Source organism: Apus apus, chromosome 3, assembly GCF_020740795.1.
Source record: "Apus apus isolate bApuApu2 chromosome 3, bApuApu2.pri.cur, whole genome shotgun sequence".
NCBI classification, from domain to species: Eukaryota; Metazoa; Chordata; class Aves; order Apodiformes; family Apodidae; genus Apus; species Apus apus.
The window spans coordinates 62,863,850-62,883,717 of NC_067284.1; the positions used below are offsets into that span (position 1 = coordinate 62,863,850).

The window sequence follows — 19,868 nt, forward strand, 5'->3', positions numbered from 1 at the left end:
TTACTTTCTAATCGTCCTCTTCTTATTTTCATTTACATCCCTCAGTTTTGAAAATACATGGCTACTGTGGCAGGCAATACAACAAAAAAAGTTGTCATTTGAGCAAAGTGCTCCACCTGCCTGTATGGTGTTCCTCTTGCTACCAGTGTGAAGGGCAGTTCCCTGGTGGAATGAATTGCTTGTGAAATTGTTGAAGCCTTTTTAAATTTTGTAGGCCAGAATATTTTCTGCCCTTTACATAGCAAACCTTACATTTAAGTTTTTAATTTTTTTTATTTTTTTTTAAGCGCTTCTTTAAGTGCATAGGTGTTTTAGAAGACTGGTGATCAAAATGGCCCACTTTCTTGACTGTGGTGGGATGTTTGTTCTGTTATTTTCACGGTTGTGTTGCTGAAACTGTCACCTTCGGTTACATGGTGCTGGTCAATCATGGTGCATGTAAAGCTTTTTAGAATTTTAAGATTCTGACAGGCTTTCCCACTAATGATGAGGACAGTGGCGGAGTAAAATACTAAATACTCATGTTAGTAATCAAAAGCTATCACTTGAAGAAAGCAAAATGCAGATAGTTCATAAATTAAAACAAAATAGATGTACAGGGTTTTTTCTAGTTAACTTTGTCTTAGTTTTGCCTCAGGGTGTTCAGGGTGTTAACTTACACTTAAATGATAGCTTCTAGAAACAACAAAGTAATGCATTTTATCCTCGCCCTCTATAGAGAGTTGAAAGACAGGATGAGGTAGTAATAACTAGACAAAACCAGCCAGACTGAAGTGCTGAAATTACTGCATTAGACTGTTCCATGGGTCCTACAGAGTGGAGATTTTACTCTAAGCTAAGTGGTGATAGTGTCTGGATTCAGGTAGTTCAACTGTAAACTGTGTGATGGTGTTAAATTTCCATTGCAAACACTGAGATGATGGTAACAAATTCCAGGCACTTATGTTGTACGTGGTATAAATTCGATTATGATAGTTTTTATTTCCCTTCTTTGGAAGGTAGCTAAAAAATACAGATAGTGAGTAAGCTGTTCTTTTGGGTGCATTGTATCAGTTTGGTTTTATACTTGTTCTGTTCTACTTAAATGCCAGGTTTTGTGCTTTTACTTTACAGTTGCCAATGTTATAAGCAGTTCCCTTTCCTTCTAGAAGAGGTTGTTTGGGCTCTAGAAGAGGTGATGTATTCAAAATGGTCTTGTCTACTGTGACAAGGTGATATTGGAAGTAATTAACAGTACTATTACCAGGCCATATAAACAACTGAGATAAAAGACAAAATTCAGTCATTCAGTGAAATCTGTCAACGAAGTCAATAGTTACACAAAAATGTGGCAGGGGGCCATGAGTGTCCTGATACAAAACAAAAAAATTAAATATGAAGTGTACCTTCTGCCTTAAGGAGGTATGCCATTGTTAGACTACTCTGTAGAGCAAGTTCTGGAGCAGTTATCAAAATAGCTTAGAAAATCAATTTAATTTCTCTTGTCAAGATTTTAGTCCCTGGCTTTTGCTATAGATAAGACAATTTAAAACTGCTTATCTTTTATTATAATTCTCCATTATGTTAATGGTGGACTCCTGCATGAAATGTACAGTACTGTGTTGTTCTGGAGGCTTTATATTCCTAATATGCCAGAGTCACACATGGCACTGATTACTTTTTTTTGAAATTATACTTTCTAATCCAAAACTGAAGTTATACCTCTTTGGATAATGTAGCAACAGTATTCTGCATGATAGTGTTACTACAATGCTTCCATGGGAATGTTAGGGCTGATGTTACAAAAACTGTTAGGATTTTCTGTTCTTTTTACTTTTTCCCCCTAAATAAATTAAATTAACATGCTAAGTCCTAAAAGTAGGGAGGGAGAAAGAGTAATTAGATACAGATACACTTATCATATTTAGGGGAAATATTATATAAATCTAATAAATATGTGCGTGAATGGAGAAGGAAGAATTAGAAGGATTATAGTTTTTATTACAAACTGGAAATACTAGAGTATTTTTTATCAGATGGTGATCGTCAGTGTGAGGTGAACAAGAGGAGTGAAATACAGTATGTGACTACTACCTAAGCACTGTGATGCATCCTTGTGAGCACATGCATAGCAGGGAGGGGAAGCTGTTGTCTCACCTGCTGCTGGTATATAAGCAAACAGCGTTAGGTCTGTTGGCCTACTTCATGGAACCAACCACTGAGGTTGTAAATAATTGGAATATTTTTCTTTTTTTTCTACATGTCAGAACACCAAAAAATGTTGTATCACCTGGAAAATCTGTATAGTGATGCTGTAACAATTCCAAATTCATGTGATGTGGGTTTGCCTGTCACATACAGGACAATAGAGTACTACAGACATGTTTGAATGTAAATCACCTTCACTGTGTAATGTTTTAAGCTTCACAAAGGTGTGTGTGGTAAGTTAATAGCACTATATATGGAAACTATTCTTCTGAAGACCTGAACGTTTCTGGAAGCTAAAACTGCATTATATTTTAAATTTGAATTTTACCTATATTAAACCTTAAACTTTCATGTCAGCTTTAATAGGACAGCAGTATCTTAAACTTCCCAATTATCCCTCTACTTAAGGAGGCTAGCAATGTGGTTGAAATTGAGTAAACATTGACGGAATATGAGCATAAAAATAGTGAGATGCCTGAGGTCTGACAAAGTAGAGGAAACTGGTGGTTGAACTGGTGGTGTATTTACTAGAAAAGCAAATGTAATTTGGCATATTTAATCTTTCTTATGTTTCTGACTGATGTGTCTAAGAATGTATATTTTCCTGTTTAACATGGTGAATCTTGTGGACCAGAAATGTCTTTCTCTCTTATAACTGCTAGCAATAAAGGTGGTGTGCAAACACAGAATAGTTTGTTTCAACCAGAAACAATCAAACTGTGTTTCCAATAAATTATTAGAAATTTCTAGGACTTCAGGTTTTTAATACACTAAAAGAATGTCCTATATTTTTATCCACAGACACTTTTTGTTAGAATAGCAAGGTTGATTATTTTTTTAAAGAAAACAACAGAAAACTGTGGAAGGTGCAAGGAAGACTATTAAACAGCAGTGTTCAGGAAATAATTCCTAAATACAGGAAACTGTTTTATCTGTAATCCTGAAAAATGATAATACACTCAAGGGAAACAACTTATTGTGGAACTACAAAACAAAGGCTCAGGCAGTGTCATTTGTTATTGCTATACCTTACGCAGCTATGCAAGCAATCCATGTCAGCTCCTATGTAAGCAATATGAGAACTTCTTAAGTTGTCTTGCTGTGTTCTGTGCTCTCATGTAGTCTTACATATGTGCTTAAGGGTGCTTTTCTAGATAGAATGTAAGATTGGAAAGCTGATCTAATTCAGGGTTTCAAGAATGATAACTGAAAAGGGGAGAGATTAGGAAAATGATGCAAGTTGAAGGGGGGCATCTGAGAAATGAGGTAGGAAGATACTTGGAGCCCCATAAGGCAGGAAGAAAATTAATTGATAACTTAATTGCTGCAGTGTTGCTGAAAACCCAGTACAAAGAAATTAAGTAATAAAACATTACATTTAGCTGTATTTCTGAAGGGCATAGTAGAATGGTTTCTACTGTTCTGTTTAGGCTCAAACGTTTTCTGAAACTTCAGTCAACCTTTTTCCCCTGACTGCTGCTTTCTGTCATGTCAGAGGATGAAGTTTTTGCTGCTGCAGCAGAAGTACCTGGAATATCTGGAGGATGGCAAGGTCCTGGAGGCACTTCAGGTTCTACGCTGTGAACTGACGCCTCTGAAGTATAATACAGAACGTATTCATGTCCTCAGTGGGTAAGTGTTTGGACTTCAAGAGCATTTTTGGTGGAATTTTCTAAGGATTTCTATAGCTTTTGATAGCTGATATTGTAAAAACTCAAACTGTATTAAAGCTGCTATCCCATTGATTAATAAGCTGTAGTGAGGTATGGTAAAGTGATGAGTAAAGACTATTCATTCAAGAGTGTTCTGTTGCAGGTCCTTGAAAACAACCTGATTGATTTATAGTACTGGAACCCAAACACACATGGTCATCTGAGCTTGAGAATTGTTAGCCTGTTACCTTACAATTGAACAAGTAGATTAATATAGTCTGGTTTGTTATTTGACACAAGACCTTTCTACCTTCCCTACAATCTGCTTGTGTTTTGGTTTTCTATTGCCAATTTGTAGATGTTTTTTCTGAAGAAGTGTGTTTTTTAAACTATTCTCTGCCTTTTTTCCCATTGGTCTCAAGCTTAAGTCATCTGCTTCCAGTTCATTAAGAATGTTATATGTCATGCTTGCTTAAAAGTGAAAAGAATTATCCCAGAAAGACTTCGTCTGTTTGTGTGTGTGCGCTTTTTTTAAACAGGTATCTGATGTGTAGCCATGCAGAAGACTTGCGTGCAAAAGCAGAATGGGAAGGGAAAGGAACAGCTTCCAGATCTAAACTTTTGGACAAACTCCAGAGTAAGATGTTTAGAATTTATTCCTACCTCTGTAAATCCAGTACATCTTAGATAATGATGTGTCCCAGGGAATTGTATTTGCCAGTTGTTGGTTTCGTATTTCTTGGTTAATGGGGATGCCTTTAGCTGTTTTTAGCCTTCAGTCTTCTGTATCTAACATTGTGCTGTCTCTGATAAACTAGTTGCAATAGGAGCTCTTATTTCTTTACTGTGTGCAGTTATAGTACAACTTGGTGATTAAATGCGCAGTTTGGAGTTTTGTTGGTAAATGCCACCTATATTGAGAGGCTGAAACTAAGTGTGGCCTATCACCACTAGTGATAGTAGTTCTAGTTGACAGTGTTCTCAGACTTTGCTATGAATTATGATTTCTCCTCTTTCTTGTGGCTAGTGTATGTGTATGTATCAGAGTTGTAAAAGTCATGGTATTCTTCAATTTGATAGTGTTAATAGAGAATTCCTTACATGAATGCAACTGATAGTGTTGTTTTAGAATTTTACAGGGTCTGTTAAATACTGGGTTTTGAGTTAGCTTGTGTAAATGGTGCTTGTTGTCCAGGACAATATATACTATAACTACAAATACCTTGCATACAGCTCTGTTTTCCAGAAGTTCATGTTTCTAATTCCAGATGTATAGCTGTAAATTTGACAGGCTGTGTGTACTTCTTTTCTGTAGCTTTTAAACTTAGTTAAGGTGGTTTCCATCAACATTGATCAAAATACATTCTTACTTGTAATTTGGTTTTGATGTATCTTTTTTGGTTTTTTTTCTTAATAACTCTTAAAGCATACCTACCCCCATCAGTGATGCTTCCTCCAAGGCGTTTACAGAACCTGCTGCGTCAGGCTGTGGAACTACAACGGGACCGGTGCCTATATCATAATACCAAACTAGATAGTAATCTAGATTCTGTCTCGCTGCTAATAGATCATGTTTGTAGTAGGTAAGACACTCTTGTGACTTTTAAGATGTACAGCCATTTTTTTTTCTTCTGTCTTTTATAACAGTTGTTATAATGATGTCATTTTAAGGAACATTAAAATTATTCTGAGTTGGTTTAACAGGACTTGAATGGGAAAAGACAGTTCTCATTAAATTAATAACTGGAAGGAGTAGAGAAGGTGTGTACAAGGGACTTTGTTAGCTGGATATGGGGTAATGGGATCAGACTGAAGCTTTAAAATTTTAATTGGATGGGTATGAATAGCATATATTACTATGCTAACCCTTAGCCACTTGTTTCTTGTAGTTCTGGACAGTCAGTCTGTTTATTCATCAACACATGATTGCTGTATTTTTTCACTGGAGAATCAGTAGTATGTTACTTATCAAGACTCTGTCTTCATACTTCATGAAGTCAACTTTCAGTTTTAACTTGTAGTACTGGATAGTGAGGTGCACAAGTGAGGCACAAAAGTTAAAACAAAGTAGGAACATGCAACAAACGTATCTGATTTACATTAGATATAATGAACTATTCTCTCAAATTTGTAAGGTAGTAAGAATTGCAAGTCTCTTACATCTACATATTGGTTCTTAAGGCTGTCTGCATAACTTTTTTTTATCAAAACTGTTGTCTCTGAATCTTGAAAATGTACTCTAGAAGACATGAAGCAATGACTGACTTGAGTGGGTTTTTTCCTTAACCAGCAGAACTCACCCAATGATGTAAAAACTAAATGTAGCTTTAATGGAAAACGGCTGTGTCTGATGTAATAAAGGAATGGAGGCTGGGATACCTAGAAAATACGAGCTGTATATTATACCCTTATATGTTTATTTATGTAATAGGCCTACACTTGGGCTTACAGGAGAATTTTTTTCATGTTAAGGTTGGCTCATATAAGGAAGTTAAGTACTGACAAACTTGCTTATAGAAACTCTGCACTGAGCTGTTTTAACTTGTGTTCTTGGGTTACTTGGAATCTATTTTTAAAGATGCAGACTTCCATAGCACTTCCCTGTAGCCACCTTAAGGTTTTAAGATTAAAATCATTGGCACCTCATCTATTCAAGTAACATTTTTAGGCTGTGGTCTAGCTTGCAGTTTTGCTGCATTGCATTCTTGTGTGTGGACATTTAACTGTTCCCCATTTTAAGAGCTATTTGAAATGATCAGATACTGGAATTGTAGCTTTTCAGCTTCAGAATTGAGTTTTCAAGTAAAAATAATGGAAAGATTTAATTTTAGTCTTTCTGCAAGTCCATAAATAACACTGGATGTTCTGTAGGGGGTTGATGTAATTGAACTCCAGAGAGCATTGAAGCCAACTATTAAGCCAGCTGAAGTCAGACTAGACAGAGCCAAATATAAAAGATACTATATGCAACAAATCTGGACTTTTAATTTCACTCATCTCAATCTATCTTCTGACATAAGCTTGGCCGTAGATTTGGTTTGGGTTGTTTTTGTTTTTTTACACCTAGTGTGGTAGCACATTATGCTTGCATATTTGATATGTATACTCAGGACTACTTTGATTCTAAAAAAAAGTTCCACTTAAAAATCAAGTCTTCCATTCTGTCCTCAGCTCAACCCGTTGTACCTACCTATTGCGGGGGTCTGAGATCAGTGTGTGGTGCACTGTACATGCTGCCATGCTTGGGCATAATGGAGTGACTTAAAGACAGTGGAAGCCAGATTTTTATTAAACTGACAAAAGTAGTCTAATAGCTTAGACAGTTTTTAGTTCTGTACTACCTAAAAGATAGAACACCGACAACTTTACCTTTTTTAGTTGAAACTAATCTGTTTTGGACTTCTGGCAGTATTTTGATCAAACATCCTTGAATTGCACTAATAGGTAAAATGTTTAACTAAAACTTAGTCAATTCATAAGCGTGGGAGATAAGAGGGAGAAACTACTGGGAGTGAAGGTGAGGGATTTTGTCTCATTGTGCCTTTGATAATAAAGAATTGATGCTCTTGAGGATGGTAATTTTTTTATTTGAGATTCATCATCCTAGTTGGGTGTTTTGGGTTGTTTGGGTTTGTTTGGTTTTGTTGTGTTTTTTTTTTTCCAGTGGAGTTTTTTTGTCTTGATTTCATGTAAATGAACTTTAGTCTGAGTTTACAAACAGGAAAGTCTGAATGAGAGGTGAATGCTGCTGCTTTTTCAGTAGTAGTATTAATGTAACATTTTAATATTTTTTTTAGGGAAGAACTGTTGTGGAAGTTAAGGAATTAATCTTCCATCCTATATGCAGGGAATAAAACAAAGTAGCTGTTTGGTGTTCTATTTAGAATTTTCAACTTCTGTAAATACAACAATAGATAACTTTGTTAGATACTCTGAGTATGTAAATGATATTATTCAAGTGTGTTGTGCTGAACAGAGCAGTTTATAGTTAAATATTAAAAAAAAGGGAAAAAGAAAAACCTTTGAGCTACACTGGTACCTCATTACCAAAATCAGAAATAGTTAGATGACTGGTTTGGGTTTCTTGTTTCAAGACCGCTGCTACTCCCGTCTGCAGAAGGGTTGTTTAATGTATTTTTGCCATGTGTAAAGTCAAACTTGCTGGATTGTATATTTAATTAAGTGAAAATAACTTTTTGAGAATGCTCTGATCTTGACTGAATTGTCAATATAATTCAATATTGGTATGTATCTGCAGCAGCTATATCAACTGTGCCTGTTACCCTTTTTAGGAACCTAAAGGCCACCTCTGCTATGAAAATTGTGTACTCCAGCATTGTCTGCTTGCTTTTCATGTCTACAAAACCATGGCTGCATTTCTTAGGCTTTAAAATACAAGTGCTGTTCTATTGACTATATTTTTGTTTAAATGAAATATGCTGAAAAGGCTTTCCTGGGACACCGTGTTCCCCTTGTACTTCGTGTGAGTTACGGATAAAGACTCTTCTAGAGCAAATTGGTGCTATGAGGAAAAACATTAACTTACTACAATATGGCTAAATAATAATGAAACACTCTTCCTTTAGGTGCACTTACTTGTGTAAGGGCTTGCCTACCTCCCTCTATGCTTCAAGGAAAACTGAGTAGTCTTCCTTGGGTAGGGCTTTTTACCTTTGGCTCAGTGTTGTTCTAGTGGAAACTACGCAGCTCCTGGTGAGCTTAAAATAGGAGCAGAACAGACTTAGTTCCTCTGTAAACGACTAAGTAGACATACTTAAGGAAGCCAGCTACATATTTATGTATGTAAATTTTGTTTATCCTCCTCTACTGTGAGAGAGGAATGAGGGATGTATGGTGGTTAAGTGTTGCTTGTTAGTCTTTAAGCATGGACTAGGAAGCATCTTCTGGTAAAAGAAAATGGATTGAGAGGTTACAGCTTCTAGCTTCTGGTAAGAAGTTTTGCAGGTGACTGTTAGCCTAGCTACCAACAAACTTTTTCTAAACACAAATTTGAAGGAAATGGAGGCCTTTAGGCCAGTTTATCTTCACTGATAAGTACAACTGTATATTCAGAGACTGCTGTTTCATTAGTACTGTTGTGTCTCATTACTGTTACATTGCTCTGTTGCACTGAGCACCATAAAAACTGTATGTAAGACTTAAACCGCTTCAGGATCCTTGCAGTTCAAGAAAAAATGTCCATTGTTAGAGAGGCTGCCTTTTAATCTGAATAATGAACTTGTAATTACTGTAGTATTGCTTATAAAAGCAGCATCTACTGTAAAAGTCTATTTTAGCTTAACTCTCAGATTCTTATACAGTGGGCAAGCTGTAAATAAAATTAAACTTGTCTCCAGTTCTTACCTAATTTAATATTTTGCCTGTTAGCTTTTCCTCATTGTGTAACTAGAACATTAATTATTAGCTCTAGAGAAATGTTTGACTCTTCTCCTTTGGTAGTTTATAATATAATATGTTGTTTGATAAACACTTTGTTTTACAAAATAATGTAGATTTTGTGAGGAAAAACAGTTCAAGCTGAAACTTCATAACAGTATCATGTTAGTCACGTGTAGCTATTGTATATGTTACTCTGCAAAGAAAGTGAAAAATAGCACTAAATGGAAGAAACACCTAACTTACGCACAATCACGTTCAAGAAGAAACAAGACTAGTTTACTAAACCTTGATGTAATAATAACTTCTAATGATACGGCAATATACAGCTAAGTGAGTTAGATCCTTAAAAAAACCTCGCATGTAAATAAAACAATGGACAAACGTTGCATGGAGGGTTCAAAGATGTTTGTACTGCAGTATTTTCTATACATCACAAAAATATATTGTAAGCTTTTCCACTCCTAATGAGGTCAATTTTATTCGAGGTTATATGAAAGCATAACAAATTATGTGAGTGGAATAAGAATAGCTTTAAGTTCTTACAAGTAGTTACAATCACTTGGTGGTGTGACCTTTTTACCAGATAAGGTACTTTATTCTGTAAATATTTGAAGCAGCTGTTAATGGAGGAATTTTCTAAGTTGTCTGGTGTTGCATTTAAGTTTTTGTTTTACTTTTTACTAGCTTGATTTAAAAAAAAATAGATCTCTTATTATTTGCTTTCTTATTAATAAGTGAATGAATCCCATTTTTTTTCACAGGAAACAGTTCCCATGCTATACACAGCAGATACTAACGGAGCACTGTAATGAAGTGTGGTTCTGTAAATTCTCCAATGATGGCACTAAACTAGCAACAGGATCTAAGGACACAACTGTTATTATATGGCAGGTTGATCCAGTAAGTGTACAATGTGTTAAAATGTGTATATCTTGTCTTTCCCTTCCCTCTCTGCTTTCTCTTGCTACAGTTGTTTGATTTTTGTAGGACAGGCTAACATGTGCTGTAGCCCACTGACTAGGGATTTTCTCTGGGATGTAAGAGACCGAAGATTGTATTCAGTGTAAATTGGTGAAGTAGGGCACTTGAAAACCTGATGCCAGAGAGTAATGGACTTGAACTGTTGGCTGTTTTGGGGCAGGAACTTCATGTGCCTTTAAACAGTACCATGGGGTAGAGCCTGCTGGTGCCCTCCAGGGGAGCTGCTTAGCTTCAGGGCCTTGAGAGGCATGGGGTGAGAGTGGAAGGAGCATGACAGTGAGGAACCCTCCTTTTAAATCACTCTTAAAAAGGGTGCTTCTGTGTATGTGACTAAATAAACTTCAGCATATGCACACAATATTTTAAATTGTTAATGCTTGTAAAACACTATCAGAAGTAAGGTTCTTGCAGTTTTTAACTACAGAACTGCAAACTGGTATGCTAAGTGAAAGATTAAAGGTTTTCGCAGTTCTTGGCTTTAAGTAGCATTTGAGAGCTAAACTCAATCCTTCCACTACAAGTTAGGTAGCCGTATAATTGGAGTCCTTTTTGCTATTAGAGAAGATGAGAGAATGTAAAACCCTATTCTGTGTACATAGTTGTTATATAGCCCCTGAACTACAAGCAGGTGCTGTATTTTTTCAGGAATAGAACCATTGTGGGTTTTTTGTTACTGGAGCCAGTGTGCTCTGGGCCAAAAGATGCTTAGTAGTATAAGCTGACTTCTTTAACTTACTTAGGAAATTATTTGTGTATTTTGGTTTTTTTTAAGAGTAATTCTAAGTAAGTTAAGGATCAAATGTTTTTGCTGTTGACTTAGCAGTAGAGGCATATCTTCCTTTTATGTTGATAGTTTTTAATACCATCTCGATTATCACACTTTATAGCGAATTGTTAGCTGATATCTATCTGATTAATCAAATAAATATTTTGTGAGTATTTTTAACTCTTCTGGCCAAGGGTTGCTAGAAGAACAAAATCTCTTAAGAAATACTTAGTGGGAAAGCAGGTTTGTAGAATTTTATTTTCTGTATTTGAGTACTTGAAAGAAAAAAAAAAAGTACTTTTTTTTAGGGAGTTGGATCCCTAAACAACATTAGGTCACATAACACAAATGGTTCATTTTCAGATTTGCCTGAGCATGCTTCTTGCATTTCCTGTAGCAGTTGACAATGTATTTTGAACCATAAGTTTAATAAGGTTTTCAAGACCTAAGGTATTTAGAATTATTCTAGTCTGTATAAATAAAGTACTGCAAAACATCCATCCAACTCTGGGCAAGCGATGGGAGAATGCTGTTTTAATAGAATTGTCCTTCTACACATACTTCATGTATGAGAATCCTTAATTTCTTCCTTTTCTTCATTGCCCCTCTCGAAGTGTAATGACACTGCTTCCATGTGTTTTCTTTGTTTCATACCATGAATTTCTTAGACATGCAGACCGAACTGCGTGTCTAAGCTGTCTTAACCCATGCTTCTCTTTTCTTTTTCATTTGCTCATTTCAAAGTTCTTGCGCAGATTCAACAGCATTAAAGACTGTCTTGAGTGAAGTAGGTTTTTGTGTGGAATGCGTTATTTGACTGTTGCTAAGTATGTCAAGCTCTAGAGTACAAAGGATAAGCAGAATAGGCGCATTACCTGGTCTGGCAGGTGTTTTTGATAGAAGACTTTCCTTACAGAAACCTTCCTTATTTTCTGCACTTCCTGGAAACTGCTGGCAGTTTTTTGGCTTTTCAACCAAGGAGCTTAACTACTGCAGACTGAAGTTAACACCCGAATAGTTATTTCTTCTACATTACAAAAATCTGGGAAAGCTATATGTAAAGGGATAGAAGTGCTGAGATTTCTTTTGGTGGTGGGTAGGAAGCGGATTGAGTAAATTGGGGGATATTTTCCTGAAATACCAGTGACTACTATTCTACAGCAAAGCATGGTATAGCAGTTTTGCTGTATTTGAAGAGAAGCATGAGGGCAGCATGAGAGACTGTAACAACCACAAAGTCCTGTCATTAGGAGAGGAATGTATCTTGATCCTCATGAACCTCAAATACGATGCAGGAGAAGTGGCAGGCATACTTTAATCCTGATGTACAAAGAAATACCCCAGTTGCTGGCAAACCCCAGGATGCAAGATGATGTCAGACATGACTTGGTTTTTCCTTGCAGATAGGTTTAGCTACAGATATGGATGGCAGGGTCTAATGCAGATCAGGAATAATTATTGGAATGGAGAGTGGACCCTGGAGGTCCATTTGTTGCCTCTCTTTCTCTGTGTGTTGAAGATTATTCTTAGCCCACTTTCTTTTGAGGAATTTAGTTTTTCTAGCTAGCAGAACCATCAAAGTTGCAGGCTTGTTGAGAGTTGCCAAATCCCTTGCAGCTGATCCAGGAAACAGTTGTTTGTGTCACTCTGTCCCTCTGTTGATGATGATCTTTTCTTTAGAACCAAGAGGTGTTTTGCTGATTAATACTAAAACAAAAGAAAGATAAAGGACAATTTGAGAAATCAAGCTTAGTCACTCTTTTTGAAGAGGTGATATAAACACCTTCCGTGCAGGGGGAGAGGAAGAAATGATGAAGGAAAATCCACTTATCCTTTTCCTATAGGCTTCACAAAAATTGTCAACAGTTTAACAAGCCCAGTTCTATTTTTATATCCATGTTGTTGTCAAGAGTTAGTGCTACTACTGTATTGAAGCAGGTTTCTGTATTTAGGAAGCCAGTGAGTGGCTGTTTCACAGTATCTGGCTGTAATACTTACTTTGGTAAGTTGCTTGAAAGTCAAGCTCCTCTGACAAAGCAGCAGAACACTTGTATCGGAAAGGTGATACAAGATCCTCTGAGTGAAGTATGCTTCATTCACTAAATCTGGCAGAAAAGATGCAACAGCTTGCTGTAGGCAGCAGTTCTGAAATAAGAACACTTCTCAAGGAAGCTTTTAAAAATATATTTCTGTAAAACTTTTCTTGAGCAGTGCACACAAGATAACACTCAAGGTTATAAAAACATTGGCACTTGGAGGTTTTCCCTTCTCAGCGTGCAGACTTCCAAGCATGTCTTTACTTTTAAGAAAGCAACTTAGTTCTGAAAAATATGGATACTTTTGTATTCCAGTATGTGTAGAAAGACTTGATGCTACAGGAACCCTTTATACTAAAACAAGTGTTGCGTAATGTACAAGTCTGTACACAATATTATTTTTAGTTCCACATTCAGAATCACAGACAATCAGAAGAAAATTACCCAAAAGTGTTGTTTTGCACGTTGAGGCTTGGAACCTTTCATTTTATCGTCCTACTCTGTAAACTAGCAACTGCTTTTCAAGTAAGAACCTGTTCATTTGTCTTGTAAGATGCAGGGGCCAAGTTGCATAAAGCAAACTTACCATGCTGTACTTGGGCACACTGTATATGTGAAATACAGTAGGAGTTCATTTATATTGTTTTAATGGAATCTCTCGTTTCAGGATACTCACCAGCTAAAACTACTTAAGACATTAGAAGGTCACGCATATGGTGTCTCTTATATTGCTTGGAGTCCAGATGACAGCTATCTTGTTGCCTGTGGCCCAGATGATTGTTCTGAGCTTTGGCTCTGGAATGTACAAGTAAGTACTAAAAGTAAAAAAAATACAACTTTGTGGTCAATGCACCACTTTTGTTTCAGTATTTAAATATGTTAAGCATGAAGGAAGTGACTTGAACAAACCTGTTGTACAATGATGTGAATGTGTATATAAGAGAGACTGATTCATTTCAGTTCTCTAGAAACCAAGTAACATAATTTGTACTCCATAGTCTATCAGGGTGGGAAAAAAAATTAAAGTCTAAGTGCCTGGGACTGTGCAGCAATTCTAGTGTATCTGATCCTTTCTGAGAAGGGATGGCATAAATCCCTAGGACCTTTGAGAGCTACTAAAGAGATGAACAGAATAAATTAAAAGAAACAGAGGGCAGAATTACCATCTAAGGGGAGCAATTGCATATTAAAGATTTTATGAGCAGCAGAAGGATGCAAGCTATTTTGGCTTTATGTAACCCTTGTGATGATGTTAGTGGAAGGTCCACTAAGGCTTAAATGTATAATTTCAGAAGTTTCTTTCAGTCAGACGCTAGATTACTTAACTGTTTCCTCCGTGAGTTTGAAAACCTTTTTCTGCTGTTGTTTGGTTTTGGGTCTTTTTTCTTTTTAATGGGCACTTGAGTTGATATAAAAGCTTCCCCTGCCTCAGTTGCAGGTCATGTAGTCTTTTGCTGTCGTGAACTCCAAAGTAACTTGTTTTCCTAAACCAAAAATGTTTCCATTTTTCAACCTTGGAATACTTTTCTGTTTAATTGATTAAATTGGCTCAGTGAAGAGCAGTAGAGCTGGCACAAGGGAACAGAGAGAAGCCCTTACTGTTTTGACAATGATAAGCCATTGACTGGTTCTCTGTCATGTGAAACACTAGTATAATACTACTATAATAATAAGCTAGGGGTGAAAGCTGAATTCTGGCACAGAGGGCTCCAGCTCAGGAAGGAAAATATTCTAAATACTTTGATATTCCAACTTTTTACTAAAAGGTATTTTGTCATCTCCATTTTTCTTTTGGTCTCCTCCTGCCTCCTTGGTATCCATGGTTGTTTTCATATTGCTCTCCTCTTATGTGTTCTTCCAACTTCTTTTAATTCCTCTCTTTACTAATAATCTTCCAGTTGTCTGACATACCGACCAGTCCATCTCTTCTGATTTGAGGGACAAAAGAAGCTGTCCAAAATCAAGGCCAGGGTCACTGGAGATGCTGAAGTAGTTGTGCCTTTTTATTGCATTCTTTGTAGGTTTGTGTTGCTTTTTAAAAAAATGTGTTGAAATAATGCACTTCTACAAACTATACATGTCAGAGAAAATTATCAGTGCCTTTTGGGGAAAGGGTTCTGGTATAAGACCTTGCTGCATTTGTTTATTTTCCAGACTGGGGAGCTGAGGACAAAGATGAGCCAATCTCATGAAGACAGTTTAACAAGTGTGGCCTGGAATCCTGATGGAAAGCGTTTTGTCACAGGAGGTCAGCGTGGACAGTTCTATCAGTGTGTAAGTTCTCTGCATTTGTCCCATTGAAAACCAAGCAAGACATGAAAATTTTGTCACAGGGAAATCTGACATTAATGTTTTTCCTGGGTTTTTTTCATGTTAGTACACTCAAATGTCTGATTCTTTGTAATTCAAAGAAGCAATACATTAATGCTAGTATTTCAGCAGCACTTCTGGTTTTATGTAGTAGTTAGAAGGGTTCAAACATTTTTCGTAGAGGGATTCCTCTGCCTAAAGGAGGGTTTGTGGGCTGGGAATTTTTCTTAGCCACTCTAGAAAATACGTTGTTAAAAACTAGTGCCTTTATCCACAAATGTTGTTTATTCTACAGATTTTTTTTTTACTGTCTGGCTTAGTTTTTGCATGCTGTCTTTGCTTAGTGTAAACAGAAATATGAAACCTTCATTACCTGACTAGTGTTGATTTTGGATGGTGGTCCACAGTCTTACACACACTCCTGAATATTTGTCATCTGAATTGGTGCCCAGAATAAAAGTGCAGTATGCAAACCTCATTCACGGCAATGGTGAGCATCGTGATGTAGATTGCACATATCATACACAAGAAAATAAGTGAAGAGGTTCTGAGCTCTCCAGGACAGATACCTACAAAAGCCCTCCGTTAAGACAACTAAGTCCTAGTTCGTTAGGTCCTCTCTTCTACAGAGTAAGACTTGCTTTCTGTCCGACTTTCTCCAAAATATGTGTCACAACTCCTCAGAGATCTGAAACTAAGTTACATTTAAAAAAAATTTGTTGTTGTGTGTTTTTTTTTTCCTTCCCTTCTGATCAGGACTTAGATGGCAATCTCCTTGACTCCTGGGAAGGGGTGAGAGTACAATGCCTGTGGTGCTTGAGTGATGGGAAAACTGTTCTAGCATCGGACACACACCAGCGAATTCGGGGTTATAACTTTGAGGATCTTACAGACAGGAACATGTAACTACCGTTTCCTTTGGTTTTGAATTCCTGGTTCTTAGTGTTAGGAGAAGATTGAGGAAGGGTTTTGAAGGGTTTGTGGGACAGGATGGGAAATTAGTTATGAAAATACTGTCAGTGTTGAAAGAAGACTTAACATGGGACAAGAATTTTTGAGTTCCAGCTGCAGCAAGAAGCATTAGATCAAGTATTGGAAATAACTTAAGCAGTGGAGCAGGTTTCTTGTGGATGTTTTGACATTTATATAATCAAGAATTGTCTTCAATTCTCAATTCCTGGCATATTTTAGTAGATCCTGCCATGAAATAAGGGGTTGGATTTGAGGTCTGAAGTCCCTTTTGGTCTTGGGATTTGTCATAAGTATAAGCAAACAGTTGCAGACCTGGCTTTACTGACATAGAGATGTACTTAATTTCAAATTTAGAACTGTCTTTCCCTGAAAATATTGCAGAGTCAGGACACACCTTTTGTCTTAATGTTGCATCATTGTTTGGTTAAGTGTACTCTTAACACTGCTGTGTCTTGTAATTTCAGAGTCCAAGAAGATCACCCTATTATGTCGTTTACTATTTCAAAAAATGGCCGTTTAGCTTTGTTAAATGTAGCAACTCAGGTAAGTTGAGGATAAGTGGAAATGCAAATAAATCTGCTTGCACCTCCTACCTGCTTTTAAATATTTCTATATGAATTGGAATGTTTGATATTAACCAGTTTTATTTCATGTAATATGAAGGCCTTATTATTCATAAATGTAGCATGGCCTTCTCAGACAAGAAGGCAGTCTTATTCTTGAGACTGGTTGTTTTGACTGATTTATAGTCAAGAGTTTCATACTATGAAATTTTTACTATTAAATGTTAATATCTGGCTGTTGAGAAGCCAGGTACAGCAAGGTTAAAATGTTTGTGAGAATTAGATTTTATTTATACATTTGGAACCTTCAGTAAGAATAGGAGCTTTCAAAATGGAAGGGACCACAGACTGGAAGTTTTATCTAGTAATTTGGTATATCTTTACTCTCTTAATCTAATGCTAAAGTTACCTGAAGTACTGTACTTTCATAATGTTTAAATATTGTTAATGTTTCAAAAGAATGCAATGAGAAATGTTTAATGATAAAATAACATCCTTTATGCTTCATATTACCAGGGAGTTCACTTATGGGACTTACAAGACAGAGTTTTAGTGAGAAAGTATCAAGGTGTTACACAAGGATTTTACACAATTCACTCGTGTTTTGGAGGTCATAATGAAGATTTCATTGCCAGTGGCAGTGAAGGTAACATCGTTCCCCTTTGTGCGGGAAACTGGAACACTGTATCCTTCCTATACCTTACTTTTGTTGTTAGTATCTATAAAAGCAAGCAACTGGTTTGTTAAGTAAGTTTGAGGAGCACTGGGTTTGTGGCATACTTGAAGAAAAAATTGTGTGCCGGCAGGAAGAATCTTTTGAGAGGGTGGTAGTTGTAGAAAGCGTGAATGACTCTCGTGTTGTTCCTGTAAAGCCAAAGCATCTGCACAATTTTAATTAGAAGTGGGTGCGGTGTTCTTGAGGCTTTTTCATTTTGTGGTATGCTATTTAGGCTTATGGTTCAAATAAAAAATACTTCTGAGGAGCAACAGCTTAATTTGCCTGTTAAAGATACAAGTGTGATGAGGTTATTGTAACTTCAACAGAGTCATCTTAATTATGACAGAGTAGTCTAAAATTAAGCTGTTGTTGCCATAGTCTGGTAGGGTTTCTTGGTGATCAGAGGGTTGTGTTATGTTTTTATTCAACTCTCTGTGGCAAGAGTAGAAATTAATGGTTTATGTCTTTAATTGGTTCAGTTTTGTCACTGATGTAGTGCCATCACTTCCCATGGAGGTCACTTAAGATTCAAACCTATGTAAGACTAAAAATTACACTTGGAATATGTAAGCAGGCATTGTTAGTACTATGTGATTCACAGCTGTTAGGAAGTAAGGTTAGCCAGGACATTTACTACTATCCTTTTCTGGAAAATGCTAAATATGTCTAAAAAACTAATTTCACCCTCTGACCAGACCCAAAGGAATATAATGACTGAAGGACTCCCGTCCAGTGTGAACATCTTTTCATAGTTTAACAAGGTTCTTGGTTTGAGACCCGAGTAGCCAAAAGTTCAGGGTTTGTGTTGGGTCAAACTGATGTGCGTGTGTAAGTGTACATACTACTTTTTTTCCTTATTTATTTATTCTTTATTTTATTCACTGTCTAAAAACTACTGAGCAGTAGCTGAAACTGAGGGCACTTGATTTAGATTTGAACTGTCTGAAGCTGTTGCCCCTTTGTACTGAATTGTTGCAAATGTAACTACTAAGAGTCTGTATCTTAAAAATATGCAAACAAAAGTATTTTCATAACCTTTTTAAAACAAGTAATAGATTGATAGCATTGTCATAACCTCTTAAACTGAAGGTACATTGTCAGCTAGGTTGGCTTTTTTCTAACATTGGCATCAATAGGAAGAAAATGGAGCTCTCTTTCTGAGAGGGAAATTGGCTGCTGCCCTAATCTAACTAATTTTTTTTCCAAAACAAAACACAGGCATTCTGAGAAGCACCAAAATAATGGTTTGTGGTTAGGCTTTGATTCTCCCAGACAGCAAAGGCTTGCCTGTCTAGCGTTTAAGCAGAGAGTGAATTGTGTTGTTTGATGAATAGCATGGACATGTAGTCTCTTGAAATCCTAAGTAGAATGTAAACATAAGAACATTTGCATCAATGCAAGTATATATAATGGTGTTATACTCAAATGAGCTGATTCAGCAGAAGACAATTGAGTTATCTCTTGGTTCCATGATGCTATTCTAGCAGGTAGGTCAGAGAGCAAGTTTGTTTTGTAAGGGGTTGGGAGGAGGAGTAAAGGAAGATTAGTTTGTTTGCTAAGCCTCCAGAATTACATCTGCATTAAAACCTTTCAGATAGATAAAAATATTTTTATATGCTATACATAAATATTAAGCTTTTGTGTAATGCTAGTAGTTACTACATACTTGTTCAGTTTGTATAGTTCTGTTTGGAATATTCAAAAGGTATTTCTAGTGAGGCCAACACACAGGTTTGTTGAAGGCTGCTAGTCTACAGCTGGAAAAAATACCCCCAAAAAACACCTTTATTAATTTATTCCTGAATGTGTTGGTTATAAAGCAGTATCACTTCTCTAAAAATTGCATTGGGGTCTCTTCTCTGACTAGTTCACTGTTCTGTTTATAGCATGTTGCTAGAAGTAATTAAAATACTCCTATCACAGAATAAGATCTAAAGGTTGTTTATTACATCTACTTTAGTATGTACAAATGTGTATCTTCAAATACTGCACAAAAACTATCTGTTGTTGAAGACAGTAATAGATTACAATTTGAGACATTAAGCTTTGTTGCTCTCCCTCACTTGCTGTGTTTGCACTTTCACTGGAATGTTTTAGGTCTTTAGTATCCAGATGCATTTCATAAACTAGAGCTGTGATCTTAAATAGTGCTCATTAACAGTGGTGGTTGTAAATATTCTGCTATAGTATTCATTACTTTATAATGCATGTACCACTCTGTAAATACAATTACAAAAAAAACCTGCAATACCTCTTTTTTCATAAGCTTACAATTCCATATCT

General features: G+C 36.4%; 1 protein-coding gene across 1 annotated transcript in view; it reads left to right on the forward strand.

The window, feature by feature from the left end:
- Window positions 1-19,868, forward strand: part of WDR26 (WD repeat domain 26) — a 32,016-nt gene that overhangs the window by 5,212 nt on the left and 6,936 nt on the right. Inside the window, exons 4-12 of the mRNA XM_051614193.1 lie at window positions 3,683-3,819; window positions 4,379-4,476; window positions 5,266-5,422; window positions 10,001-10,139; window positions 13,690-13,830; window positions 15,177-15,296; window positions 16,089-16,234; window positions 16,769-16,847; window positions 17,384-17,513. Coding sequence (XP_051470153.1) covers window positions 3,683-3,819; window positions 4,379-4,476; window positions 5,266-5,422; window positions 10,001-10,139; window positions 13,690-13,830; window positions 15,177-15,296; window positions 16,089-16,234; window positions 16,769-16,847; window positions 17,384-17,513 — 1,147 coding nt within the window. The remainder of the gene's footprint in view (window positions 1-3,682; window positions 3,820-4,378; window positions 4,477-5,265; window positions 5,423-10,000; window positions 10,140-13,689; window positions 13,831-15,176; window positions 15,297-16,088; window positions 16,235-16,768; window positions 16,848-17,383; window positions 17,514-19,868) is intronic.